The sequence below is a fragment of the Cajanus cajan genome, chromosome 2, assembly GCF_000230855.2.
Source record: "Cajanus cajan strain Asha chromosome 2, NIPB_CcT2T_4, whole genome shotgun sequence".
Classification (NCBI taxonomy): Eukaryota; Viridiplantae; Streptophyta; class Magnoliopsida; order Fabales; family Fabaceae; genus Cajanus; species Cajanus cajan.
Genome location: NC_138518.1, coordinates 3,833,053 through 3,854,887, shown reverse-complemented (window position 1 = coordinate 3,854,887; position 21,835 = coordinate 3,833,053). Strand labels below are relative to the sequence as shown.

The following is a 21,835-nucleotide window of genomic DNA, read 5'->3' as shown; positions in this document are numbered from 1 at the left end:
AACTTTTTAGATCGGTGCTCATTTAACCGTTCTTAAAACCTCAATTTTAAAAACTCATTTTTCCACTAGTGACCAGACATTATTAAAGATCACATTGAATATCCATACCCTACATCTAGAACTCATCAAGGTAAAGGGATGAGTATGTAGTCTCACTTTGTGTATAGAATATATGTTGGATAGTGAGATTGACCATCAATTTCTTATTTGTTCATGTACATATGTTGTGAGAAAGACATCTCAATTCAGATTTATAAACTATAAATTTGTGTTTCAAGCTCTTCTTATGTGTCTTATTTGTGAAGATATATATAAATATATATATATATATATATTTATGCAATTAATTTTGTGTAATTTGAATTATTTCAGGATTAGTGAGTGCTTATAGTTCCTCTAGAAAACCCTTGATTAGAGTAAAATAAAATTTGATGTTAATTGCATGAGTAAATGAAATTGATGTTTGATTTGAGTAATTGGTGGTATAATAGAGTATTATTAGTTTTTAATCATGATTTTTACTGATTTGTTTGAAGTTTTGGGGTTTTGGTTTCATAATGTGCGACTTTTTGCACATTTTACAAGGTTTTCATGAATTGGTGTCACACTAGGTGCAAATTTATGGCACTTGGCATGGTTATACATAGTGTTCCCTATTCTTAAGGAATCGAGCATCAAATAAGCCTCATTGAGAACCATTTGACAATGTTCCTATGTGGTTTTCGCACTAGACGTGACCTTCATGTTGGGTGCAAATGTTGCAATAAGGATTTTGTCTTCTCGACATCGAGCATAAAAAATTCCACATTAGGCTTGATAATGTCATAATTAAGTTTTATGATCTTCATATGAATGTAATCATGGATTCTATCTTTCCAATGTCATTGAAACATTCAAAACAGAGGTCTAAAACTCAAGTTATGATAAAAATAGTGAACATAGGTCAAGCTGTCAAATTTATGCTTAAAAACTGCAATTTTGTAAATTTTAAAAATAATATATGACATAATTAGCTCTTGAAATCAATATAGAAGTTATTGATAATTGTCTTAGCTTTTTAAAAAAATTAAGATAACATATATATATATATATATATATATATCATGTTTGTACCACATAAGGTCATACAAGATTAAGTTATGGAATTATAGTTGTGAGTGGTAATGGTGAATGACTTTACCCTAAGTGCATAATCTTATGAATGAGTTGAGGTATCTAGCTACATCAATGTTTAGGAAAGAGAAATTATAAAGGAGAACAATTGTGATTAAGTGATGACCTAAGTTCATTGCTAATGACTTAAGGTGTTTTGGTGATAGTGATGCCTATGGAATTAATGTGTGACATCAATGAGACTAATTAAGTTATTAATTTAAATTATTAGTTTGATGTTAATATACTAATGACTATGGTTGAGGTATTAATATATGATTAGATGATTTCATAATATTCTATCATGAGATATTATCGGGTGCTATTATGGACATTGTGTGTTTGAATTATGAACATGTGACACTTATGGAATATAATGTGTTGTGTTTGTGTGTGGACCATGTGATGGTCACATTATGTTATGTCTAAGCTAAGGCGTAGCATGGACAAAGTTTAGGCATGTTGGCCTAGTAGTGATATGAGTAATGTGTGTACATTATGTACTTATGATATTGCCATAATGTGATAACGTGATAATTACATCAAGTCTTGCGTAACATGCATTATATGCATAAGTGTTAATTTTAATGGATACGATATGAAATACAATGTTAGGGAAGGTCCTCTTTGTGTAAAAGCTTGGAGATTTTTATGACCTTGGGAACAAATGAATTCGGGAGCCCTAATTTTGTCCATTTATGTGCATGGGATGAAACTTGCATGACATCGTTGTCTTGATGCATCTTGGTGTATCTCCCCTAGTGTAGAGTATAATGAGGGTGTGATCCGACTAGGGTGTAAACAGGTATGGGTAACTCACAAACTCAAACTAACCTATATCAACCAAGTAAGTTTGAATAGAATTTTTTTTAGTATTTAGATCAAACCCAACCTAACCCAGTCAAAATCAGCACTATACAGGTCGGCTAACATTTTTTTTATCCATAATCCAACTTTACTCAATCATATATAATAAAAATATATAATAACAAGTTAGTGTTTAGATGATCACATGCTCAAGACAAAACATTTTGTAACTCTTGATCAGTAACAAGTTTTGTGTTTTTGGGTTGATTGCATTGTATCAATATAACATATTTAATTATTTTAAATCTTATTTTGTATTAATATTAATTGTTTGAGTTGATAATAATGTAGCAAATCAATTAATTTAATTTGTATTATTATTTACTTTGAGTTGATAACATTGCATTTGTGACAAGATATTAAATGATTTACTTCGATTATGAAATATTTAAATTTTAATAATAAATAAATAATTTAATTATGTTTGATCTAATTTACTCAATCCAATCTAACCCGTTCTTGAAGTCTGTGCCTATTGTATTAAGTGTGAAATGAGTAATTGTGTGATGAAGCATATTCTGACTCCATGGCTGAACATGCAATGCTATATTTGTTAATGTTATGTGTTTTTATTGCTTTATCATGCTATTGATACAACTTCTTGTTGCTATATATTTTTTATGTGTGTTTGACTATCCAATTATGTTCTACACCTTGAGCCTAAATGAGATATTTCTCACTCCTATTTTCTTTATTGTATTTTTGTGTGCATGCATGTTGCTCCAAGTGACGTTGATAATGTTGGAGACGAGACCTAGACCTTGTGTTGGGTTTTATTCTCTAATAGATGTGACATTAGAACATAATTAGAATTTGAGTTTTTGCTATTTAATTATGTTTAGGACATGATGTTATACTTCATTTGGTGTCATTTATCTTTATTAGACACTCATGCTGGAGTAACATTTGTTCTAGTTGTTATTTGATATCCCTCTTGGAGAATTATTTTTATTCAATTAATTAACTTTTCTTTTAGAAATCTTGTTCTTCAATTTCAAATTATACACTTATTTTAACATCACTACAATAAAATGGACTTTTAGTGGCATTTAATATAATTTTTAGTGGCAATAAAAATTGCTACAAAATCTTTTACCGACATTTCACACATTAGCCATTGTATGCAGTGTCATTAAAACATTTACCGACAATTATTCTATATGTTGGTAAAGACCCTCATAATGGTCGGGAAAAGTGTATAACTTTTTGTGTCATTTGTTACTGGCATTTAAAATTGCCGCTAAAAGTTTAAGAAAAGATTTATAATATTATTTAATTATCTTATTTCAAATTGATGTAGGACTTGTAAAATGAGTACAAATACTCTTTAGTTACCTTATTTATAATTGATGTGAGACTTAAAAGATGAAGGTCATCTTCTAAGTATATATTCTTTAATTTTTTTAATCATCTTATCTCTTAAATACCAACTTAGAATAGATAGTTATAGGCCTAACTCAACCTTATAAAACATACTTGTAAGGTGAGAGTTATCACTCACTTATATATTCTTTAATTATTTTATTTCTAGTCGATGTGGGACTTAAGTTTTTTCTAACAAATAATTGTAGTTAATAGTAAATTTTGATGTGATGTAAATACCTTTTTAGTGACTATTATATAATAGTCATTAATATTTTTATTAAATAATAAAATAGAAGTAATTAATTTATTGTCATTAAATAATTGTTGGTAATACTAAATTTTGTTATAGTGCATATAGAATAAAGTATGTCACACTTCTTCCCCAAAACCCTTCCAAAAAAACCCAAATCATCTATCCAACTCCAAACCAACCCCAAATTATATGCACCATAGAACCCCCAATTAAGCATCACAAAGGTTGTCACCAAAGGGTGCAAGGAGGCGAGCGAGAGGTTTTGTGTCATCGCTGAAAGGATTAGAAAGGTAGGAGAAATGAGAGAATGAAAATGAGAATACTATGACATGATTTGTTCGTGCTTATTGAAAGGTTTTTTATGTCGACACATTTAACCAACATAAAAAGGACATTTATGTCAAATAATTTAACATTTGATAGAGAAAGTCTTTTCCATATCGATTAAATAATCGACATAAAAAATTGTCTAATATTACCATTTTGCTACCACCTCACTTATTATGTTGGGTGGATAGTAGACGACATTAAATTCTGTTGTTGTATCATTGTTTTGCACTATTGAAAAATTTAATTTTGACTCAGAAAGCACTAATAGAAATCCTTGAAATACTAAGTCTAAATTTTATCCCGATTAAATTCCATGTATTTAAAAAATATATATATTATACGGATCTTCCATCGATAAAATGATACGCTTTTGTCAAAAATAGAATAAAGTTAGTGATATGGAAATGATGAAAATTTAAAGCAACTGATTACATCCAGATAGGTTATTCTCTATCGCAAGATTCCCTTACACACCCTAGCTTTTGATGCAAAAGCCACCATTGCATGAGTGCACAAGGAGAGAAAATCAAGACAAAGATATTCCCTACTGATCCAGTGGATCTTTGTAGTTTCTTCATTGAGCACTACTTGTGATTAAGTGTACATTATTCCATGACAACTATAATTAATGACATTCATAATTAACCATCAATAACGTTTGAAACAAGCCATGATATCCTTTCCTAAATTTGCATCACAGAGAGTTCCACACTTCCACTGCAAGTAGCTAGAAAGGCACTCTGTACTACCTTTGGGGTGATGGAACTTAACTGAGAACTTGCTATGTATCAAATTCAAGAAAAACCACCCACCCCCTAAAAAATTTGTTGAGTCAGCTTTAATAATGTACCATGGTATAAGCAAAAAGTTATACTTACTTTATTAATCTTTAAAAATAATTTATCACTTACTTTTTTATTTATAAAAGAATTAATATGTTAAAAAATAAAGTGAACAATGTATACATCCATAATATAAAGAAATTTTATATGATTATCCAGTCACCATTTATATTACCTATAATAAGTATATTAACTTTTATAATTAACTATCTTAAAATTCATAACAATAATAATTACTTATTAATTATAGTATAAAACTTTCTGCATTAATAATACATCAAAGTTAAACGTAAAAACATAGAGTATATATATATATATATATATATATATATATATATATATATATATATATATATATATATATATATATATATTCGGGTCAGCTTTTACATTATACACTTTATAAGACACTTGATCGACAGTTTAAAATTTAATAGCATTAAGGTGTGTATTGGCCGACCGTGTTTATAGAAAAAGTTTACCTATGTAATAGGTTTTCTATTTTGAGGTGCTGTTGGTTTGGTTGAAAAAAAATATGTTTATATATCTAAAATGGGAATACAAGGTTTCCATATTTAGTGGTAGAGAAAAATGTATTTTGGAAAGAAAAGTTAAACGTATCCGTTTTGGGCGTGGATTAAGGATTGAGGTGAATGGAGAACACAGATAAAGAGAAACATGGAAAACTATGGATGAGAAAATGATAGATATAACATGATGAGAAAATCAGAAAAAGATAAAAAGAAAATATAAGGCAGAAACACTAATTTATGAATAAGTGGAACAAAACTTTCCCACCTTTTGTTAGTGCATATCATTCATGCGTTTGGAGCATTTTATTTCGATTATTTTATATATTTTATGTTGGCTTTGGATGCTATATAAATCTCAACGGTATAAAATGTTCACATATTTTATGATGAATTAACATGTGAATAGTAAGTTCTCTTTCTATGTTAAGTGATCAACATCCGTCATAATATGAATACAAAATGTGATAATTTAATTATATTGAGAGCCATATTCTATGATGGGTGTAACCACACTTATAATAGAAGGTGCATATTCTATGATACCTATAGTCGCACTCATTATATATAACGTGCATTTTTTTAATAGCCTGTTCATTTTTAAAATTTTTCAAAACTTGTATGATAAAAATACATTTCAAACAATTTAAAACAACATATTGTTATTCAGTTCAATATAAACATATATAAAATATAATATTTATCATTTAAATTGAAATAATATACAAATTAAAGTGCATAGAAAACTAAGAAAGTTAATAATAAAGTTAAAGTTAACAATAACTGACATTAATTAATAACAATGAACAATTACTATAACAGTGTATCAATGTTGTCAAATAACAATTAATCTAAAGTAAACTAGCCAATATACAAAAGGAAAACTAAAACAGTATACAAAAACATAAATCAATCCTCAAATTGACTTAAGAAAGGAAAATACTCATCTTTTGTAGATGTCTTCATGGAAAAATGGAGTTTGATTTTTGAATAACTACGATTAATTCAAAATAGAGATAAGTTAAACATTAGTCAATCGATAAAATGTTGGATAATCAATTAAAGTAATTAATTTGATTTACAAATGTAGTACCTCTATTTATGACTCCCAAATTTGTCAATAATGATGGTGAACATGTGTTTCATCATGTAATAGTCACTCATAATTATTCAATTAACGTGAACACTATAATCTAGTGAATATAAAATATAAATAAATCATAGTTAGAATTTAACATAAATTTACTAATTAATTATCATAAAGGTCTAAAAGTATGGGTACCTAAAAAATATTTAAATTAATGTCCAATATTGTATATATAGGTACCAAACATGTTTTTTAATTTTTAATTTATATCTCAATTAATTTAAAAGTATATTGTATAAATTTCTTAATGTAGTACTTTCTAAATTTTTATATTTCAATTAACTTAAGATTTTCCATAATTTTATACCAACTATCAAAAATTAATTAATTATGCCAGTATAAATATAAATATATCATTATTCCATTTTCTGTTTGTTTTTGGCATTTTTGGGATTATTAATTTCTAAAAATTATATTAATCTTATAATAATTTTTATAATTTAATTTTTTCTTTAACTTTTTCTATTGTACCTATTATTTATTTTTTCCCTCCAACCTCTAAAATAAGCATAAATATAAATAATTTATGCTAATTAAAAATATTAGTTAGCCTCATTTAATATTTTTAATCTCAGTAAGAAAATAAATTTTATTTTCTATAATGCCCTTCCAACTAATTATTGAAAGATTTAATTCTATTGAAACTTGTTTTTAAGTAAAATACTCTTTTTCTTTATTTTTTTATTATATTATTGGTGTAAAATATCTATCAACTTTATTAATATTTGCTATTTGTCAAGAAACTAAATTGACTACCTTAAATAGAATCTTTTCTCTTAATCACATTTTTTGTTTCATTTATAAAATTTGAACTCAAAATCTTTGTTTAACATTGTGTTTGGTTGGAGGGGAATGGAAGGGAGAGGAGAAATTTTTAAATTTCTTTCTTGTTTTGTTCAAATTTTAGGAAGAAAGGGAAGCAAAACTCTTCATCTAATTTTAGTTCTCGTCCAATATAATATTAGAGGGATTTGGAAGGGAAGGGAGGAGAGATGAGTAATTTTTAAATATTTTTATTATAATATCCAAAATATTCCTACTTATATTATTTAATTTAAAATTATAAAAATATAAAAATAAATTGATTTTTAAATTTCTTTTCTCCCTTTAAAAACTAAACAAGAAAAGAATTATATGTCCTCTCTTCTTCTCAACCATACAAAATTTCTAATAAAAATTCCCCTTTCCTTTCCTCCTCTCTCCTCTTCTCAACCAAACCAAATTTGTAACTACTTCTCTCCTCTCCTCTATTAAAATTCCCCACCTTTTCTCTTTTGAACTAAACTGGCCTAAGAGATTCAAATGTAGTTTCAGTTGACTAATGACTTATTTGATCCATTTTTCTCCATTTTGAGAGCCATTTAATTGCTATCACGAGAATAAAAGATCTTTGTAAGTAAAACCAAACTTAAATAAAGAGTAATTTAATGATAATTTCATTAATAATGATAAAATCACTTATATTTTGAATCACGAGTTGAGTCTATTTATTTAAATTTGCTTTCTTATAAAAATTCTTTTTTAACTAAAATAAGTACTCTCTATTTTTTATGTGTTTGTTTAAATTTATATTCTTAAAATAAACAATTTCTTTGTTTTTTCTATAAACAACTTCTATCTATTTTTTAAAGAATTATTTTTTAAAAAGCACTTGTTTAAAAAAAAAACTTATTTTCAAATTTTAAACAAATGGAGTAAATATTTATTTATATTAAATTTAGAAAGAGGTACGTTAATTTCTCGCTTATATTCTTATCTCACGATATTATTTATATATAAAAAATGAACATATAAACATAATGTCTCTTTGAAAAACTGTTCTCTGGGTTCGGAATTGGATTATGCTGTGTTGCTACGAAACGTCATTAATGACGCTTTTGGGGCTGCATTATTATAAGTCAAACATGTGGTTTCGCATTATAATTAATTTGCAAACACTCTGTAATAAGCCTCCCCACATGTTACCAAGAATCACACAACCCTGACCTTTCTTTTTTTTTAGTTGCTTTTGGCCCCCACCACTCCACACTCCCAACCCCACGCCACTCTCTCCTTCCTATAAAATCCATCATAACGTTGCAATATATTGAATAATAAGGCCACTGAGAGGGTCTTACGAACATAACGGAAGAAGAAGCCTCACACACACACTCACTAGTGGTCAGAGAATCTTACTGCTGTTGGTTGTTTCTGAGGAAACTAATTATTAATTAAAGGGTGCCAAATGGGTGGTGGTGATGATCACAACAGTTCTGTTCCCATGGCTAGGAAGAATGGCTCTTTTAGGTCCATTTTCATGCATGCCGATGGCCTAGACTGGTGTCTCATGATTTTGGGTCTGATTGGGGCCATTGGTGATGGCATAGGCACCCCTTTGGTGTTGTTTGTCACCAGCCATATTATGAACAATATTGGTGATTTTTCTAGCGACAAAGGCAGCACTATCATCCACAGCGTCAACAAGGTTTTGTTTTATTTTTAGTTAAAACTTAAATACAGTACTTTACTATAAAGCATAGATACATCTGCATAACGTTTTATCTATGTCTATATCGTGCCTGATGTCCGTATCAGAGTCATGCTTCATAAGTACTATAAATAGTGTTTGTGTTCATAAGTAATTTAAATGGGAGGTGTTTGTGTTATTTTATCAAAATCAGAATTTGATTTGGAATCTTTAATCATCTGTATGATAAAGATTTGCATTAAATGATAACGTGATTATAGAAGTGAAACTTCAATTTTTATCTGTGAACAACATAAACAACACCTAAGTAGTAAGGACCTGAATCTCAGTTTTCGTTAACTCTTTTTTCTTTCCCCCTCTCTCTAGTTCAACACAAAGAAAATAGGCTCTCTCTCTCTCTCTCTCTCTTTTCCATTCCTCTCTCTCTAGCTTAAAATTATTTAATTTAGATTTATTATTTTGTTATGCAGAATGCTGTGGTGTTGTTATACCTGGCCGGTGGGTCTTTTGTTGCTTGTTTCTTAGGTGAGTGTGTCTATTTTGCTATGATTTTGATTTTTGACTTTGACTGACTTATCTTTCTTTTGCATGATATAAAAGTATTAACATTGTACTATTTTAACTTTGGGGGATTTTAGAGGGTTATTGTTGGACAAGAACTGGTGAAAGACAAGCTGCAAGAATGAGAGTCAAGTATCTAAAAGCAGTGCTAAGGCAAGAAGTAGCATACTTTGACTTGCATGTCACAAGCACATCTGAGGTCATCACCAGTGTCTCCAATGACAGCCTCGTAATTCAAGATGTTCTTAGTGAAAAGGTGTGCAAAAAACCAAAACTCATAATAACGTGCTTTTTTCTAAATTAAAGCTATTTCAATTTTGATATTAAATCAAGTTTTTCACTTCTTGTCATAAATTCCTCGAATGATACATGATTTATTAAAATATAATGTGTGGAATTTAATGATGTTATACTAATAATGTAAGTTTTACACAGTCAATCAGAAATCATGATTTATAAGATATTTAAAAGAATCATTATAAAAGTATGAATTTTTTATTTATGTTAAATTATAATTAATTAATTGTATAAAACTGTTTTATATTGCATCAATATAAAACTTATATATAACCTTTTTAAGTGCAAGTTGTACTATTTTTCTATAAATAAATAAAAAGTTGCACTTCGATAATTTACATCAAAATAAAAATTTGCATCAAAAGAATTGGATAACAGTACAGATAATACCTGAGAAACTAAACTGTATCTAATTATTCACTTATTAAATACACACAAGGACTGAGTTAAGAATTTTGGGTTAAAATATTAGTAATTTTTTATTTTTTGATTGCATTTGTGACATTAACAATTGCTTTTCCAATTTAAAAACCAGGTTCCGAATTTTTTGATGAATGCCTCTATGTTTGTTGGGAGCTACATAGTGGCTTTTGCACTATTATGGAGATTGGCCATTGTGGGGTTCCCTTTTGTGGCTCTACTTGTGATCCCTGGTTTTATGTACGGGAGGACACTAATGGGGTTGGCCAGCAAGATAAGAGAAGAGTACAACAAGGCTGGCACCATAGCAGAACAAGCAATATCTTCCATCAGAACCGTTTATTCCTTTGTTGGGGAAAGCAAGACCATAGATGCTTTCTCTGATGCTCTTAAAGGCTCTGTTGAGTTGGGTCTGAGACAAGGCTTAGCAAAAGGCTTGGCCATTGGAAGCAATGGTGTTGTCTTTGCTATATGGGCTTTCATGTCCTACTATGGTAGCAGATTGGTCATGTACCATGGGGCTAAAGGTGGGACTGTGTTTGCAGTTGGAGCAGCCATAGCTCTTGGTGGATTGTAATTACACCTAACCTTTATCTCATCATTCCATTTAATTCATTTAACCAATTTCAAGAAATTGTTAAATACACGGATATCAAAGTGTTTTAAAAGTTTTCTGCACAAAATAAAAAAATAAAAAAATAAACTTTTTTTTTAATAGAGAAGCTCTTAAATATTATACTCATACTTTTCAATGTGACACATGTTCAAGTTTTATTAACTCTTATAAACTGAAATACTCGACTACTTGTCGCATGGAGATTAACCAAAGCTTTATAGACAACAGATATCTTTTTATTATACAACAATTTCTAGTAGTTTCAACTTTCAACGTTATTTTTTAATTAAAATTAAGAGTTCACCTCACTAATAATCAATGTGCTTTTTTTATTATTAATCTTAATTTATATCATAGAAAATATCTAAGTAAAATTTTAATTTCAGTTCATTAATAATTTTAAAAATATCTAAAGCATTACACGTAACATTTGTGATGAAAATTCTAATCAATGTCAATAACACTTACTCTAATATTCTTTATTAATAGTTAAAAATCACAAATATTAATTACTCTTTTTTACAAAATTAAAAAATAAACTCATTAAATGAAATGCAGTAAAATTTATGAATAAATTTCGGCTAAATTGAAAGTCCTGCAATCATTGAAAATCCTATGATGATCATCATAATTGGAAGATCAAAGTGAGAGTTTATAGCAAGTATTTTGTTTGTGACACAGAGCATTAGGTTCTGGGTTATCGAACGTGAAGTACTTCTCAGAAGCAAGCACTGCAGGAGAACGCATAATGGAGGTGATAAAAAGGGTTCCAAAGATTGATTCGGCGAACATGGGTGGTGAGATTCTGGAGAACGTTTCAGGGGAAGTGGAGTTCGAGCACGTAAACTTTGCGTACCCATCAAGGCCAGAGAGTGTTATTCTGAACGATTTCAGCCTAAGGGTTCCAGCAGGGAAAACAGTGGCACTGGTTGGAGGGAGTGGCTCAGGAAAATCCACTGTGGTGTCACTTTTGCAAAGGTTTTATGACCCAATTGAGGGAGAGATACGTGTGGATGGTGTGGCCATTCATAGGTTGCAACTCAAGTGGTTGAGGTCTCAGATGGGGTTGGTGAGCCAAGAGCCTGCACTGTTTGCAACCAGCATTATGGAGAATGTGCTCTTTGGAAGAGAGGATGCCACTCAGGAAGAGGTTCTCCAGGCTGCCAAGGCTTCCAATGCTCATAATTTCATCTCACAGTTGCCACAAGGGTATCATACTCAGGTCAGTCTACTTACTAATTAATTACTTCTCATTTCTCAAATGAATATGTGTTAGCATGCTATATGTGTCACACAACATGGAAGATTTACCCTTGCTTGTTTGGATAAAAAAATAGAGGAAAAATAATAAGATTTAAGTTAAATTATACTTGTCGTTATTTTATAAGATTTAATTTAATTTTATTATTTTTAAAGGATTTAATTTGATCTTTTAAATTTTAAAAAAAATTCATTGTTATTCATTTGTTTGAAATTGATGAAAGGATAATATCATTTAAAAATTAGATGATCAAATTGAATTATTTAAAAATAATGAACATGTTATAAAGATGGACTAATTAAATTGAACAACCTTTTTTTTTATAGATAAATTTGAATTTTTTTACCTATTTATAATAATTTTTTTATTAGATAAATCCTTTATTTTTTATCATTTTTTCTTAACGTAAAGTATTCATTTATAATCTTGTTAAGATAATTAAAGAAAATTTAAATTTATCTAGACCAAAATATATTAGATAATTTTTTTTTAATTTGGTCCTACTACTTTTAAAATGTTCAATTTTATCTGACTATTTTTTAAATGTTTAATTTGGTCTTTTGATTTTTTAAAAAAAAATTAATATTATTCTTTTATTTAATTTTATTAAAATCGTTAACATCAATTTGAACGAAAAGATAATATTAAATATTTTTTTTAAAATTAAAAAATTAAATTAAATCTTTTAAAAATAATATAACTAAATTAAATCCTAAAAATAATTAAAAAGACTAAAAACATAATTTAGCTTAATTTTTAGATTCATTTAGTGTAATTTGTTATACTCAAACTAATAATTGGATGTTTGCAAGAAATTTGAGTTAAAAAATCATTTAAAAATTAAAATAATTAAGATTTTGTAGGACATGAGGTTAAAGTGTTGAAGAGGAGAATTTTTTTAATTGTGTAAAATATAATATTTTATTATTATATTTTTCACAAATAAACCATCAATTTAATCATAAGCTATTGTATTCTTCTTAATAGTCTTCAAATTAATAAAATTATATAATAATTAGTTTACAAATTACTGAATTTCATCTGGTTAGTCTCTTTTGATTAATATATTTTTACTAATATTGAAGGATTAATCTGAAAAAGAATTTAATAGTTGAGAGATTATATAACATAACTTTTAATACTTTAAAAACTATTTATATAATTTCAATAATTTAAGAACTATTAGAAAAATATATACTTTAAAAGACTAAATGGATGATTTACTCAACCATTTGGTAATATTTGATAGCGATATATTATGGAGTGACATGAATGATTCTTTGATTTCATGATGTCCTTCATCCAAGTGACTCGTGTTCATCCTAATAATTTTGTACCATGGTAAAACAAAACACCATATAGTAATTTGGTGGTCCACGTACGTAAAGCACATCAACTTCCTCCAAATGGCTTACCATCAAATGGTTTTTAAGATCAGATTCCGTATATATGGCCGGCATGTTGACCTTAATTTTTTTTATCAAACCATTACCTAATAGCATGTATTCAAAACATCTTAGAACAACTCATGACGATAAAAAAAAAATATATTTGAAAACCAATATTTTAAAAAATAATGTTAAAATAGACACGACGGCGTACACTCTGTATATATATCATATAGACATATAGATATCTTTATAGTTAAACTTGTACACAAAAAATATTAATATTTTATGTGCTAAAAATTCAAAATTATTTATTCATAAAAAAAGGTTATGTCATGACTCTAGCTAAGTAGTTCTTGCCCGGAAGTTATTAGCACTAATTAATTAAATGAGAAAAATCATTATTCACGTTTGAAAGCTATTTAGTGTTTACTCTATCAAAATTCGTTAATTTAGATAGTTCAACACATTTTTTTTATGTAAAAAAACACTCGTGTAAGTGTTTTTTAACTAATTAAGAAATAGGGTTCGACTATTAATTTGGATATAAATTTGTAATTAGAAGGACTATTTTATCTTATAGGCCATATAGATTCACTTTGTGAAAAAAAAAATTACTTCTTCATATAAATAATAATAAAGAAACAAATAAGCTATGTAAATCTTACACGTAATAAACGATGAAGAACCTTATTCACGTAGTTGAAAAGATATAAGTAAAATAATAATTGTTAAAAACTATTTTTTAAATACCCAATATTAACATTCATTATTTTTCTCTACATCTTTTCACACCATGTCATACACCACATCACTTATATCATAGTTATGTTTTTATCTCTCTCAAACTATTGGCAAATAATATGTTAGGTGTCGAAGAAACAATATCTATTCACGTGTTCCCATTATAACACCATTATTTAAGAAACTAAACCCGCTCCACCATTGATTTAATCGATTAGTGAACAAACTTATGTGCTATTTTGGTGAATGATACCAGCTTTTACGTGGTTTTCAAATTCAGAATTAATTAATTATGCTTCTTGGCTAAATTTTTTAATTAATTATTAGGTGGGAAAGTTTCAGCAAACACTAACACATGTCCAGTTAATTTTATTTGGAGAATTTTAATAATGTCATGTATAGCATAGATAATCTGCTTGAAAGACTTGGGAGAAATATACAGAGACATCAATCATTATCATTGACTATCCCAAAATAGATAAACAATTACTTGCACCCTTTTCACACTTTCCCTGTCACGATCGACTTTATGCAATTGATTAATAAGTTTATTTCACGCCTATGATAGTACGAGACCACATTTTCTAATAATCACTTGATACATAGCCTCTCTCACATACTTCCGAATCTTTAAAAAAAAAAAAAAAAAAAAGTGTTGCCAAGTACAGTGCATCGAACGTATTATGATAATTATTATATACTAGTCAAGATAATACCTGTACAGGTGTCAATAGTTTATTAGCGAAGCTAGCATACCCAAGTTTAATACATTAAACAAGAATATTTCCCTTGTCACTTCGAATTAGTCATTTGTTTTAAAATCCTGTTGTTGTGTCATGATAATTGACTCCGTAAATAGAATCCAATTAAGTTTACTTTAATTTAAAATTAATATACGTTTATGGATTTAATTACTCATTCTACCATTTCAATTCTTTAGATATTTTAACTTTTTGCACACAGATTAAAAAAATTAAATTTATACATATTTAGGCTAAATTGCTTCCATTTATTATTTCTCTACTGAAAAATATTATTAATGTCTCATTTAAACTAATCTTAATTATTCAACTGTACATAAAAATGTAAATTGAAAAAAAAAATTACATAAAATTATATTAGACTTCTAAAAGAACTAAAATATTGAAACAGTAAGAATCAAAGTTTTGAATTGATATGAGAGTAAAAAACAGTAACAGAGTAATAATGTAAGTCTTGGATTGTCATATTATAAATGAATTTTATGATAATTACTTTAAAAGTAGTAATGTTGATAATATAAACTTTTTTTACAATTACAATGTAGGTTTGTCTAATTTTATCCCAGATAAAAATGATTGGTACAATTTTCATACTCTAGGATGATTAGTACAATTTCTTAATTTCATTTTGTGATGGGCTTGTTTAACCCTATTTTTTACTTGTGTAAGGTACAAAACCCTTTACAATGTATCAAAACTAAACTATTTACAAGAAGATATTTTATGTCTACAGGTTGGAGAGAGGGGAATTCAAATGTCAGGGGGACAAAAGCAAAGAATTGCTATAGCAAGAGCAATAATTAAAAAGCCACGAATTCTCTTGTTGGACGAAGCTACAAGTGCCCTAGATTCTGAATCTGAACGAGTAGTGCAAGAAGCATTGGACAAAGCAGCAGTGGGACGCACCACCATAATCATCGCTCATCGATTATCCACCATAAGAAACGCAGATGTGATCGCTGTGGTGCAAAATGGGAAGATCATGGAGATGGGGTCACACCATGAACTAATCGAAAATGACAATGGTCTCTACACTTCACTAGTTCGTCTCCAACAAGCGAAAAACGAAAAAGAAGAAACCCATTTCCACCTTCCTCCTCCTCCTCTTCCTTCATCATCTATATCAAACAAAGACATTCACAACTCAAGCAGTCGTAGACTCTCCCTTGTGAGTCGTTCCAGCTCCGCAAACTCGATCTCTCGAGTTGGCGGTGCTGGCGATGATGTTGTTGAAGAGGTTGTTGTGGAAGATATGAAGCTTCCACTTCCCTCGTTTCGAAGGTTGCTAGCATTGAACATTCCCGAGTGGAAGCAAGCGTGTTTAGGATGTTTGAATGCTGTGTTGTTTGGTGCAATTCAGCCTGTGTATGCATTTGCGATGGGGTCGGTGATATCTGTTTACTTTCTCCAAGACCATGATGAGATAAAGAGGAAAACCATGATCTATTCACTTTGCTTCCTAGGGTTGGCTGTGTTTTCCTTGGTGGTTAATATTCTCCAACACTATAATTTTGCTTACATGGGAGAGTACTTGACTAAGAGGGTCAGAGAACGAATGCTTTCTAAGATACTCACTTTTGAAGTTGGATGGTTTGATCAGGATGAAAATTCCACTGGTGCTGTTTGCTCTAGACTTGCCAAAGAAGCCAATGTGGTATGCTTTTCTTGTTATTTTTGCCCAAATACATATGCTTTATTGCACGTCATGCATTTTTATTTTGTAGCTAGTATATAAAGAACAAACACATAATTAATCTGATACATTAAACCATGCCATCTCAGTAGTACACAATTTTCATGCAAGTAAATTTGTACAAATTAATGACCATTTCCCTTTTGATCATAGTTTACAAGTTTTCCTTCTTTTTTGGATCATTATTATGCTGTTGATATTCATTAGGTTTTGATCATAGTTTACAAGTTTTCCTTCTTTTTTGGATCATTATTATGCTGTTGATATTCATTAGGTCAACTTTTTAATAATCTAAGAGTCTATTTAGATACAAGTAGGAGTGTTTTTTTGAGAGTTTATCTACTTTAAAATATTCTTTGTATCCAATAAAAAAATTCTCAAAAGTGTTCCTAGCTAGTTTGTATAAGAGATTCTAAATATTTATTGCATGATTAAAACTTTACCTTTTGCATTGTTATTGTCATGACTTAATTCTTGGTAATTATCTTTCAATAACTTTGTATTCACCTATGGTATTTCATGCTTGGTACAGGTGAGGTCTTTAGTTGGAGACAGAATGGCTCTAGTGGTGCAAACTATTTCTGCAGTGGTAATAGCTTTTACTATGGGCCTAATCATTGCATGGAGGTTGGCCATTGTTATGATAGCAGTTCAGCCCATTATCATTGCTTGCTTCTACACAAGGCGTGTCCTTCTCAAGAGCATGTCAAGCAAGGCCATCAAGGCCCAAGATGAATGCAGCAAGATAGCTGCCGAAGCTGTTTCCAACCTTAGAACAATCACAGCCTTTTCTTCTCAGGACAGGATCCTCAAAATGCTCGAAAAAGCCCAAGAAGGCCCAAGTCGTGAAAGCATTCGACAGTCATGGTTCGCAGGTGTAGGCCTTGCATGTTCCCAAAGCCTCACATTTTGCACTTGGGCTTTGGACTTTTGGTATGGTGGAAAGCTTGTGTTTCATGGCTACATCAATGCCAAAGCATTGTTTGAGACCTTCATGATCTTGGTGAGCACAGGAAGGGTGATTGCAGATGCTGGAAGCATGACCAATGACTTAGCCAAAGGTGCTGATGCTGTGGGCTCAGTTTTTGCAATCTTGGACAGGTACACAAAAATTGAGCCTGATGACCTAGATGGGCTCAAGCCTGAGAAATTAACAGGAAAGATAGAGCTTCATGATGTTCATTTTGCATACCCAGCTAGGCCCAATGTGATGATCTTCGAAGGCTTCTCAATCAAAATTGATGCAGGGAAATCCACAGCTTTGGTAGGGCAAAGTGGGTCTGGAAAGTCAACAATAATCGGCCTAATTGAGAGATTCTATGACCCTTTGAAAGGGACTGTGACCATAGATGGTAGGGACATAAAATCATACCACCTTAGGTCACTAAGGAAGCACATTGCTCTTGTGAGCCAAGAACCAACACTGTTTGGTGGGAGCATAAGGGAAAACATTGCATATGGGGGACCTAACAAGATTGATGAAAGTGAGATCATGGAAGCAGCAAGGGCAGCCAATGCTCATGATTTCATCGCAAGCCTGAAGGATGGTTATGACACATGGTGTGGTGATAGAGGAGTGCAACTCTCTGGGGGTCAAAAGCAAAGAATTGCAATAGCTAGAGCCATATTGAAGAACCCTGAGGTGTTGTTGTTGGATGAAGCCACCAGTGCCCTAGATAGCCAATCAGAGAAACTGGTGCAAGATGCCCTAGAAAGGGTGATGGTGGGGAGAACAAGTGTGGTGGTGGCTCACAGGTTGAGCACAATACAAAACTGTGATCAAATCGCTGTGTTGGATAAGGGAAAGGTTGTGGAGAAAGGAACCCACTCGTCTTTGTTGGCTGAGGGGCCAAGTGGAGCTTATTACTCTTTGGTGAATCTACAAAGAAGACCAACCAAACATGAAGGTTAACTCTATACATGAAGGGTCTATTTAGTTATAAGATAGGAGTACGTGCTTCCGAAAACTGTTCTATTAGAAAGAAAAAGAATCTTTATTTTCGGTAGAAAATTTTTTAAAAACTTTTTTAAATTTGTATTCAAATGGCTCAAAATAAGCTAACCAAAAACCAAGCTGCCAGATACATTAAACCTTTATTTTGGGCTTCATAGGAGATAGCTACAAAGAAGAATGACGAGGTTGTTGTGGTAACTGGTGAAAAGTAAGCTAAGCAATGCCTATAACAGTCTTTGTCTCCCCCAACTTCTTAAATTTCTCATATTATATGCATAAGTTATATGATAATTAATTTTATTTGACTTAAAATGTATGTAATCTTCAAAATAAAAATGTTGAGTTTGCCCTTGAAACTATGTTTGGCAAATGAAACATTTTTAAGCGATGCTCTATTGTTTTAAATGCAATTATATTCATAAACTTCATCTCATTCATGCTTAAATGTATATATAATTATATAATTATATTGAGTAAACAAATTCCTAAAATTATACATAATTTGTGGTTATATTTATATTCAATGTACCTTACATTTCATGTTATAGTTAATTTGAACACTAACTACATGAAAATTTTAAATTTCTGTATATTCTAATGTCAATATAATACCAAGATATTTGAAAACTCATTAATTTATTAATTAATAATGTGTATAAGTGAATTTCGTCAACCTTTCGAGAGAAAAAATCCATGCAATCAAATTGTTCTTTTTTATAATCCATCATCTATTTTATTATATCTAAATTATTTCAACTAATTTATCCAACCACTACTAGAAAGTTACTATTTAATATCGTCAATTCTACATCGATTTAGGTAAAATCGATGTAGAAATCAAATGCGGTGACATTTTTGTAAATAAGTATATAATATAAAGTATATTTACATTGGTTATGGCTGGGACCGATGTAAATATTGAGTGTTCTACATCGTTTTTAGTGGGACCGATGTAGTATTAAATGCGCGGTGGCAATTTTGTAAATAATTATAAATAGATCTACATCGGTTCACCTAATAACCGATGTAGTATCGAGAACAAAACCCTAAACTTGCGCAAGAGCCCTCTCTCTGTGAATAACTCTCTCTTCTCGCTTTGAGGACGCGTTGTACGACCTCTACTAGTGCCGCAGTGACCTTGCCATGTCGGACTGCGCCACCTGCGTCGCGCGCCGACGACATCTGCCGCCAGACCTACAGCGGTGTCGTGTAGCTCGACGGCTGCTTCATCAAGTACGACCATGCCACCTTCATCGGCGTCGAGGACAAGGCAGTGGTGCTCAAGAAGTGCGGGCCCTCCATCGGGTACAACCTCGACGCCATGGCCAGCTGCGACGCTGTGCTCGCTGACCTCTCCGGCAACGGCGGGATCTTTAGGGTGGGCAACTCCGGTGACGTGCGAGGCGTGATATCGTTGGTTAACAAAGGTTATTCAGGTTAATTCATTGTTATAAATCCAAAATTTTGGCCCTTTATTGGAACTATATTAAACACCGAATGCATTTTTTGTTGTATGGAATTATAGATAAGTATGTGGCACATGTGGAGCCTCAATGTAGAGCTATTGACAGGGAATTTGACAAGATTTCTATTGGACATGACAATGGTTTCTTGTGGGATGTGGTCAATCCGGAATCCAGTAAACTGCAAGCAGAAGATGGAGTGCCTGGAGAAAATGCTTTTGAGGTGAGGATTTTTTATGTTTTTGGTAGTTGATTTGACTTGTTTGTTTAAGGAAATAGGTGATGCTTGGATAAGGGGTATGTGGTCTAGAAATTCCAGATGAAAGTGGTTGTATAGAGAAATCACATCGTTTATGGAATGTGTAGTATCATTGTGAAGGCTAAATCATTGAATGGGGAGTGAACTGGCTTCACGTCTGCTACTGCATCATTGTGGGTTTAATTTTCTTAACAGTGGTCTAAAGATAGATACATGGAACTTGTACAAACTCGTATAATTGGTACTACATGATATATTTACATAAACTAGGTTGTTTTAAGGAATTTTTATTATGTGGTTTGTTGTATAGGGGAAAAAGTTGATCTACTAGGTGATATGTGAATTGCCTAACTTGTCACAAAATTGTAACTATTTGTATTAATTCACTATGATTCACTATAATTGTAACTATTTGTATTAATTGAAACCGGGTGTGTGTGTTTGATGTTATTGGTTTTCACAGGCCCTCCAATCATGTGTTGGATATGAATCGTATCTGGGATTCAATACAAACGTGAAGCCAAGGATAGATGTTGATATCAAAGAGTGGCAAGAAAATAAACAAAAGAAGCATTCGTCTCTGTTTTGTGCAGCTTTTATTTAGTTCCATGCATTCTCTTGTTGGTAGTGTTTTATTGGAAATTAGAAGTACTATTTAATTTATCTTTCCTTGAATAAGATGTTTATACATATTTGGATTGAATGTTGTTTTGGCTTGCAAAATGTTCAATTTTAAAAAACACATGCCCTCCATCCACTTGAAAAGGAAGTCCTATGTGGGAACAATGAGATTAGGAATGTAGAAGGGGAGATAAATCTACATCGATTCACCTAAAATCGATGTAAATTAAGACATAAATCTACATCGATTTTTAGCAGAGCCAATGTAGATTTATGTTCTAATCTACATCAGTTCTGAGAACTGATGTAAAAATCTATATATTTTTTTATGTCGCTCTATTCTACATTGGTTTTAGAACCGATATAGATGACTTCACGGAACCGATGTAAAAAACGTGTGTTGTAGTAGAAAACAAAAAGTAAACAAATTTGGATCAAATATTTTGTTAATCCAACAATTTTAATATCCTCTTTTTTAGTATGGATGTAAGGGCCACTCGAAGAAGTTGATTGACAAGGTACTTACTAGACAAATCGAACATCAAAAACTATAAGCATGCATGCTCGAAAATGACTCGAAAAAATGCAAGAGGTGGTTACCGGAGGTTTTAGGCAGTTAAATAAGTGCACCAAAGCAGTTATCGAAGATCAAGTTAAAAAATAAAAACTTGAATGGAACGGTTGGGAGAAGTTACCTTTAAGCCGCATAATTAGTATAGTGGGCAGCAGTTACATACCCATGATGGAAATTAACCACTCTCGATTAATTCTATAAATATGAAGAGTCTGTCACTTCAGAGGGGTCAGAAATTTCATACTTGCACTTTTGTAAGCACTTTCTGCC

At 30.7% G+C, this 21,835-nt stretch overlaps 2 protein-coding genes and 1 long non-coding RNA gene across 4 annotated transcripts; all 3 read left to right on the top strand.

The window, feature by feature from the left end:
- The first annotated feature begins 8,535 nt into the window (after nt 1-8,535).
- Nucleotides 8,536-19,081, top strand: LOC109819106 (ABC transporter B family member 15). Its single transcript, XM_020384701.3, has 7 exons — nt 8,536-8,950; nt 9,424-9,478; nt 9,592-9,770; nt 10,347-10,804; nt 11,529-12,069; nt 15,735-16,655; nt 17,227-19,081. The coding sequence occupies exons 1-7, from the start codon at nt 8,711-8,713 to the stop codon at nt 18,604-18,606; spliced, it is 3,774 nt and encodes a 1,257-aa protein (XP_020240290.1). The 5' UTR covers nt 8,536-8,710; the 3' UTR covers nt 18,607-19,081.
- Nucleotides 16,662-17,097, top strand: LOC145954102 (uncharacterized). Its single transcript, XR_014431269.1, has 2 exons — nt 16,662-16,901; nt 16,969-17,097. It is a non-coding gene; the product is annotated as an uncharacterized LOC145954102 (long non-coding RNA).
- Nucleotides 19,082-19,494: 413 nt separating the features above from the next.
- LOC114915031 (uncharacterized) lies at nt 19,495-21,139 on the top strand. Of its 2 annotated transcripts, none has more exons than XM_029268992.2 (3): nt 19,495-20,084; nt 20,174-20,334; nt 20,834-21,139. In XM_029268992.2, exons 1-3 carry the CDS (start codon nt 19,970-19,972, stop codon nt 20,972-20,974), a joined length of 417 nt encoding a protein of 138 aa, XP_029124825.2. In that variant the 5' UTR covers nt 19,495-19,969; the 3' UTR covers nt 20,975-21,139. The 2 variants fall into 2 exon arrangements, with proteins under 2 accessions (XP_029124825.2, XP_029124826.2); XM_029268993.2 differs by having other exon boundaries at nt 19,508-20,075.
- The last annotated feature ends 696 nt before the right edge of the window (nt 21,140-21,835 follow it).